The following is an 8,315-nucleotide window of genomic DNA, read 5'->3' as shown; positions in this document are numbered from 1 at the left end:
GTTAAAGAAAATGTCATTCCTCCTTATCCTGGAGACATCATCGAACCTAAAGAAGCCGGCAAATGACAAAACATACAAGGTAATATTGCGCAATTCAACAGGGTTTTCAAGGTTAGAACGGCTAATAATATCATGAATCACAATAGATGAAATAGGTTCCTTGCGGTTAAGAATAGCAGTACCAAGAATTCATTTTGAAGCAGACCTGACAGCCTCGACGATAGGGTTATCCGTGGGGGAGGGGATACCAGCCATACTATGTGCCCACTTTATGCCATAAAAGGCAGAATCAATTACACTAGGGGAATGGGATTGCTCAATAAGGTGTTGCAAGAACAATGCAACGTGAAAAGGTTTAGCGGGGAAAACATTCCCGTCAAACGTACTAATGGCGAAATCCTTCCTCTTGCGGTAAGCGCGGTGGTACAGCAAGGATGTACTGTTGGCCTTTGAGAACAGTATTGTCGTCTTCAATCTCTCAGCTAACCCTTGGATGGGACCGTCTGGCAGAGCGTCCTGACCAAAGTCCCAAAAACCGGATTGGAAGATATCTGATAAAACCTGCTCATCTGGTCACTTTGAAGTTGGAGAGCCGGACTGCTTTGTCATCGCGGCCAGCAAGAACGCCAATGGCCGGTCTTTCCACAAGCGAAGCATGTGCCAACGTTAGGGCCACGCGGCAGGAAACCAGAAGTGGCAGTGGCTGGCTGGTGGGACTGAGTTTGGAATTGGGAACTTGGAGACGAAACCGACCCGCGGAGTGGTGAAGATCTTTTGGTCGCAGCCATTGCTGAAGACTTCTTCCTCTTTCGAGATGACATAACCGCACGGGCGCGTCTCTCAGCACTGTAGATGCGTTTTTCGTCCTCCGAATCGGCTGCTAGATCGTGTTGTTTGTATTCTTCGACCGTACTCCAACCGTATTCAGACTTGTCAGCAAGAAGAATATGTTTTTGCCGTTCCACGAGCAATTTCACTTTCTGAAGGTTGGACTTCTCGGCGGCGGACTTGGCGCTGTCGAAGGTCTCCGCAAGTTTGAGATTGAACTTATACTGGTCTTCGTTGGCTTTTCTTCTAAACTTGTTCGGTTCTTGAAATTTCAATTTCTTGATCTCTTTCATTTGCTGTTCTGTCGAAGTTTCGTTGGCATGCTTAATTTGACCTGCAGTGTCCATGAGCATCTCCTTAAAGGAGGCCATTAACTGATGGTTGTTGGCTTGAATTAGGTCGGACACTTCGTCTTTGGTAACCGACATTACACACGGCAAAGTGAAGAAAAATTAAACGAAACGAAAGGTAAGAACGCGGTTGGTTCTGAAGCCTAGATGACAACCACGTGTTATACCCGGTCTTATATACCCCTACATCCCTACCCATGATGCCCCGGCCTGGAACCTAGGCCCTTGTTGTATCTCGTGCCGACAAAATAGTTATTTCAGCCTTATTCGCAAGCTCGCTCGTCGGAAATAACATTTTATCATACTACAGCCCTAACCCTCTTAAAAGCATGTATTATACATTGTCTAACATATAAAGACTGGGATTCCTGTGCATTTCCTTCTGACATGTGCACCCCCCTAGCCAAAATCCTAGATCCGCCCTTGCACTTGAACATCAGCATGTTTTGTCACCAAGCAATGTTTGGTGTTGTTTAAACGCCAAACATTTCCCGTTTGCGAGGCCCTTATTTATAATAGAAATTGAAAAGGAATTCTTTTAGAACTATGAAAACAAGGCGTCAGGTTTTGTAGTGTACCAATGCTCAAGGACTGCGAACAGGGCGTAGGCTAGTTGTAACTGTCGGGAAGTTCCAACAAGTAAAATTAAGTAAGGAAATATGGAAAGATGAGCATGAATGAATTCTCACTAACACAATGGAACAATAATACACATATGTACCTCAATGGAGCCACAGTAGCAATTAATTTGCTGAATTTTTTTAGGTTCCAATTTAGCCACTTACTCGGCCGGGAATTCTGCTTCATGTGTTCCATCCCATCCCCAGAAATTTACAGTTCCCCACCGAAGCGCGAAGGGGAAAATCCGTGAGGCAGTTGTAAATTTTTGAGAACACTTTTCAAACTTAAATAATGACAGTCAACGTATGCATGAGCATAAGACGCCAATAAAAATTCCTGTGTTTTGCATGAGAATACAACGAAGAGGTAATTTTGACAGACAATATTAAATCAGAAAAAAAAAATTAAATAACCTTTATTTTGAGCTTTCAACACAATTTGTCACTTTAAAAAGGCAAATATCTATTTTTAAAAATAGTATTTCGACAATAAAAAGCGACTAAGGAAAAGCTCAACCCGTTTATGTAGGCCGTCGATCTGAGATCGCGGTTCGTGATATCACGTGACGTGGGCTTTGTATCTTTCTTTCAGTCTTTCATCAACCATTACATAGTGCTTTACTGGCCATAAATAGCCAATAAATAGCCACAAAAAGCCTTAAAGTGCTACTATGACCAAAAATCAATTATAGTTTTTTTTTTGTATTTCAAAACTATGTTAACTGAGTGACTAAGTGACCGAAGTTTTAAGCCTTTATTTAAAAAAAGACACATGTTTATTTTGATTTAATTTTTCTAATTAATGGTTCGCCATTACCAGCTTTAAAATCTTGAGAGAGGTGGATCGACTCACCAGTTAAAAATATGTGTACACGCGCCTAAATCAACATGCAGCACAAGGGTTTCGACCTTTCAGACTTTTAAACTCGTGTTTTTCATGTCATAATAAGCTGCGTTCACACGCTGTTGAATCTTAAGCTGGTCAGTCTCTGACCTCATCTTATCCTCGATCCAACCCTCTGAGGTCCAATCGGTCAGTCTTGAACGCGTGAGTGATGGCGAACCGTGGAATCCAAAACTTGCACTCAAAGAAAACAGCCTTTGGATAAAATTCGAAGCTCGCAGATTTTGCCAGTCACGTGTCAAGCAAACACGCTTTCAAAATCTGAAGGGAAAAGGGAAGTGAATTTTTGTTATCAAAGTAGCACTTTAAAATGAAAATGAAAGTTCGAGAGCTCAGATAAATACATTACGAGAGAAAAAGATAATAGCTAGATAGCATTTAGCACTTAAACCTCCCAGCAGATAGGCTATATTTGTTCAAGTTAACAATAGATAAGGAATCAAAAAGCTGTTTACAAAAATAATTAAGAGATGTGAGGGTTACTTACCTGGAAGGTGGGGGTATGTGATATATTCACCTGGTACCGCTCCAAGGGCTCCAAGGGCCTGATTAACTGTTGAACCGCCCCCCACCGAAGAGTAAAATCGTTTGCTTTGGGAATTCGTTCCAAATGGTCGAGAAGTTGTAAATTAATTGCAACTAGACGCCCCATGAGCGTACACTGGGTTGCCTGTGGTACGTGTTACACAAAAACGGAAGACACTGAGTTGGGTGGTATTGAACTGCAGCGTTCCAGTAGTGGGGGTGATGTAGACCATTTGAGGGGTCACCCAGGTGTCATGTCAGCAATGGCCCTTTGGCTCACACGTTCAGACGTTAATTATTTTGTAATGTCGTGTCCCGTTTTGAGCTCTCTTACTTTTTTAAGCTTTGGTAATAAATTCAGTTCATAGATAACAAAACACGCTCTTGAGTGAAACTCACTCGTTTCATTTTTTAAAGGGGCTATGTCACTCAAAATGATATAATCCATGATTTGGGTTGCAGCGATGGCGCAGTGGTGAGAGCACTCGATTTGATTTTCGTTAATTGTTAATTTCAGTTTACAGTGTCCCCAATTAGTACTCCAGCGATAGAACGACTAGACAGTTAATAAGATGTTTTCCTTTCCTTTTTTTTTCCTCAAAATACCCAAAAATAGGATGAAACATTGCAAGATTCATTTTAAACTGTTGAACAATATAAAAGAAATACTGCATAAGGAAAGACAAGCATGGATAGACATAAATGTACAAGATTGAAACGGATTACATTTGGGTAATCTTGAAAAAGTCTGCCTGACATTTTTCAAAATTATAACAAATCGCCTGGATAAAGGACGTTTTTTTCTTAGAATCATTTCGTTTGTGATGTAACGATGATTTCATCGGTAAAGGAATTCCGCATTACGATTTTTGAATTTTAAACTCGTGATTAACTAAAGATTTTCCCGAAACACCCTAAAATAACGTGACATATCCCCTTTAAGTAACATCATTTAAGTCTGCAAAAAAACTAACTGCAAATTGCTCTGACGTACGTTTCCCTCCCGTCATGCATGTCTAGAATTGCACCAGAGGAGGTTGGACACGGTCTGAAAGGCCTCATGGTTGGTGGCAGTAGCGAATCGCGAACGCTCTTTTATCGTGGTCATGAACTCAACATGGCGGGCTTCTAGGAAGAAGTTAGTCTCAATATTGATAATTTTTACCTACTTGTTTTTAGCTTTGCGATTTCAAACCCACAGGACAAGTTGGAGTTGGTACTGGGCTAGCTGCTGGAAACTTTTTGACTCTAAACTTAACTTCTCAGACAAGTTAGGATTCGACTTCGGTGCTTCACTGTCTGTCTTTGTTAAGCTTCGTGAAATTTGAGTTGATGTTAAATTTTGTCGATTTCTCTCCAAACCCAAGCTTGTCAAACTTCAAAATTAATATCCATTCCAAAGTAGATTAATTTCCTAATAGAAAATGATCGGGCGCCCCTAGGCGCCCCTCTGGTTAGTGAATTATACGATGCTGAAGTAGTTGGATTTTTGCCACTATTTCCCTTTCACGCTATGAAATGTGACGACGAACCCGCGAAATTGTGCGTGCAGTCCGCGTAATCTCTTGGTTTAAAAAAATTAAATTTAACTTCTATTCTTTATTTTACCAGGTAAAATCATGAAGAAGAAGCGGCCAGTGGGTAGTCCAAGTGGGTCTACCAAAACCATCTAATAAAGTGGCAAGAGAAGCCTGCAATTTGCGATCAAGTTGCTGGTCGGGCCACACTTCCACAGCGTGGCACACTAACAATGAGCTCAATTTCATGCTGTACCAGAGAGGCTCCCACCAAGGGTAGCTGATTCAACCAGCTCTAATTAAAGTTTTTTGGCAATTGAGCATTCTGTTATGTAGACTGGAATACAAGCAAGGTCCTTTAGTCAAAGTCTTAATAGAATACAAATGTATGTTTTTGCACATGTCACAAAACAATGGCAGTTTACAGTGAACAAACAAATAATCTTGTTTTCAACCTTCGCAATTTACAGTTACATACAGTTATGTTCAGTCTATATTACAAGAGGTAATGACCAACTTGGCAATTCTGATCAGCCTCTGTCAGTTGGTAATGTGGCACTAGAGTAATAACATAAATTTACAAGAGGTTGCATAAAAAACTGTAACTTCCAACATGATTTATACAGATTTTCTTTTGTATTATGAGAAAAGCCTTTGTAGCCTGTGACCAGTCTTTCATTAAAAATAAATCTCTAACTTTTTCCATACAACTTTTAATTTAACAAATGAAAATCTCTTCAATTTGTCATTTCTACAAAATCAAGTTCTGTTATTCTTTAAGTCATATTCCATAACAAATTAAAAAAACGTTTGGTAAAAAAATAGTCATGTGACCCTTACATGTTGTCATACCATTTTACACTGTATCTCATCATTATAACCATTTGCTTTGTTTTCCTTTAATCTAGCGTACACTTTAACTAGCTCACACAACAAAAGGTTCCCTCCTACCTATCCTAGTGATAAATATTTTTATGTACAGTCCAAACTTTGAAAATGACGTTCGAAACTTTATATCCTCAACCTTGACTTGTGTAATTTGTCTGGTTTCAAGTAAAGGATGTAAATACTTAGTTAGTTCCCGTGGAATGTAACCAATAAAACATGGTCCATTTCCGTAGTCTAAATGGACTGCTATGGCTTCCCTGTCAAACTCATTCTCTGGTTCAGGTTTTAACATAGCTGAAACTGTCTCTCCACCTTTCATTTTTGTCAAAGCTTCGTCCAAACGGTCTGGTGTTTTTGTTGAATGGGCTACCCCAATAACTTTCCACATCATCAGAGCTGCCATTTTCTTTAGTACTATATTCAGTAACAGATTTCACTGACTTTTCAGCAGAGCTGGAAGTGGTTTCTGAAATATGGGAAACCTCACTTTCAGAAGTCGAAATTTCCTCCCAGTTTTCATGTAGTTCATTAAGAAATTGTTGTCGGAAGTTCATCATGTTGTAAACAGTCACTGTAGTTTATCAGTCCAGTTAGCACACTGTCTCCATCCACATATTTTACTTTTACAAATTGCTAAGTCATTACAGGGAAACTTAGCACCACCCAGGATATGGGATTTTGGTCCACTTCGGTCACAATCGCATCTCTGCTAGCAATTTGTTCATGTTGAGAGCGAGTTCTTATGCTACTGCAGGAGTCTTTGTGTAGGTCTGGCTGGACATAATCAGGATCCTCAACTGTGTCATCTGTGGACATGGAAGAATGTGACATGCAATTTAGAATTAGCATTTATTTCTTTACTGTGCAAGGTGTGGGGTGTGCTGGACTCCAGATCAAGCAGCCTGGATTCTAGACCCAACTCTCACATTGTCTAATGTAGTCATCTGCACCAGGGTGTAAATGCTGGGTGAAAACCCTGTGATGGACAAGCATCCCATCCAGGCATCCAGGGGGGAGTAGCAATATTACTAGTCCCGTCAAGCAGCAGACACCGAGGTAAGCTCGAATGATATGGTACACTTTGGCCTGATTGTGACAACCATTTCACTGTTTATATCGCTGATTGGCAATAGGTATTTATTTTTGCTGTATTTACATATACCAGTCAATTTTAAATTACCTGATTCATCATCACATTCCAAATGAAGCAATGTTCTGGATCCCCATATACTGTCTGGACCCTGTAGTAGATAATAAAAGAATAATGATAATAATTATTGATGCATGCACATTTTGCAAAATTAGTTTTCTTGAAGTTTAATCAAAGAAAATAAAGTATCCCACTTGAATGTTTCATTTGATGAAGGAGAAATTCTAATTTCTATGCACTTAAGAAACAAGGCTTTCCATTTCATACTTCTCATAGAGCAACTTCCAATGATTTAAGAGTTGGATTTTAATTTGAACGTTAAATGATATCAACAAAGTAGTGACTTTTTATAATGCTTATATCTTGCTTGGGACCAAGGTCAAATTTTTCATGAGAATGATTATTACCTGTACATCTTCCAATGTGAAATATGAAACTATACATTGTGTCTGTGTCAGTGTTTCCCAGACAAATATCAAGAAGATCATTTTCATTTACCAGTAATTGCCTTTTTATGCATTAAGGATTAACAGTAAATATTACAAGGTGTGGAGAACCTAGGTACTGCAAAAAGCAATTTTCTCTTGGATATGTTTAAGCTTTCCCAAGTAAAGGTTATTGACAACAGGTTTTCTACTTTTATAAAACTGAGATGAGAATAATATAGCCTAGTTCCCAGTGTTCTACCCCAGGTTTTGAAACTGAAATGGTGTCCACAATATTAAAAGGCCTTGAGCAGGAAATACTCTCAATGTAAGCAGTGTGCTTTAAAAGACCCTACATGTATAAAAATGATAATAAACAAGGATACAGCTCTGGTGGTGCCTCAGACTCATCTAATATAGGATTCAGTGGTACAGCCCTCAGGTTCCTTGGATCAAATACCACCTGATGTAGAAACATTGGATCTGCTTCATCAAATCTCAGAAGATACTCTGGACCCAGTACACGAAGACTTTTTACACCAAGTACTTGTGGTAACCTTGAAAAGAACTGTAGTTGTGCATTAATAACTTATTCATGAACAACTATTTAAACTGTTCGATTTCATTTGTAAAAGAAATCAAAGAAATCCAAAAAAAAACAAGCAAACAAACAGACAATAAACTGAGAAGTTTGTGTGAGCCCAGCAAGGCAACAATTAGTTCCCTGCGGAAATTTCAGTCATTTCACGCCACAAAAATTTGTTCCCGTAAACTTCAAAAAATGACCAATCCGCAAAATAAAGTCCCTGAAAAATTTCATGATACACGGTAACGGTAAAACGCAAGCCAAAAGGCAGATGAAGACAAAATAGCCTAGTTTTTATATAAAACTCTGAGTTTCCAGTTCTCAGCGAAAGAGGAACGACAATCGATCACAAAAACACTAAAATTCCTGGGGAAGGGCAGATTAATCACGTGCTAGGAAACCACAAAGGTGCATGTGATCACATTGTGTCAAGCCAAGTTCTTATGAATGTTAATGGTTCGTCGCTTTTGGAATTAAACAACGTACTTTTTAGCCAAGAAACTTACGTCTTTCGTTTTTTAA

At 39.2% G+C, this 8,315-nt stretch overlaps 2 protein-coding genes across 2 annotated transcripts; both read right to left on the bottom strand.

Moving 5' to 3' along the window:
- Positions 1-605: 605 nt before the first annotated feature.
- LOC138014288 (uncharacterized) lies at positions 606-1,256 on the bottom strand. Its single transcript, XM_068861326.1, has one exon. The coding sequence runs from the start codon at positions 1,254-1,256 to the stop codon at positions 606-608; it is 651 nt and encodes a 216-aa protein (XP_068717427.1).
- A 4,427-nt stretch (positions 1,257-5,683) lies between these two features.
- LOC138060745 (uncharacterized) lies at positions 5,684-7,735 on the bottom strand. Its single transcript, XM_068906600.1, has 4 exons — positions 7,594-7,735; positions 7,190-7,290; positions 6,813-6,873; positions 5,684-6,438 (listed from the first exon to the last, which is right to left on the bottom strand). The coding sequence occupies exons 2-4, from the start codon at positions 7,274-7,276 to the stop codon at positions 6,266-6,268; spliced, it is 321 nt and encodes a 106-aa protein (XP_068762701.1). The 5' UTR covers positions 7,277-7,290; positions 7,594-7,735; the 3' UTR covers positions 5,684-6,265.
- Positions 7,736-8,315: the final 580 nt, after the last annotated feature.

This window comes from Montipora capricornis, chromosome 8 (genome assembly GCF_036669925.1).
Source record: "Montipora capricornis isolate CH-2021 chromosome 8, ASM3666992v2, whole genome shotgun sequence".
Taxonomy (NCBI): Eukaryota; Metazoa; Cnidaria; class Anthozoa; order Scleractinia; family Acroporidae; genus Montipora; species Montipora capricornis.
The sequence above is the reverse complement of the archived record's forward strand: the minus strand, read 5'-3'. Positions and strand labels throughout refer to the sequence as shown.

Coding starts and splice junctions, on each gene's coding strand:
- LOC138014288 (XM_068861326.1), bottom strand. CDS start 1,256: ATGTCGGTTACCAAAGACGAAGTGTCCGACCTAATTCAAGCCAACAAC.
- LOC138060745 (XM_068906600.1), bottom strand. CDS start 7,276: ATGAAAATGATCTTCTTGATATTTGTCTGGGAAACACTGACACAGACA. Junction 6,874..7,189: donor TCACATTGGAAGATGTACAG/GTAATAATCATT, acceptor TATCTACTACAG/GGTCCAGACAGTATATGGGG. Junction 6,439..6,812: donor GGAATGTGATGATGAATCAG/GTAATTTAAAAT, acceptor CCATGTCCACAG/ATGACACAGTTGAGGATCCT.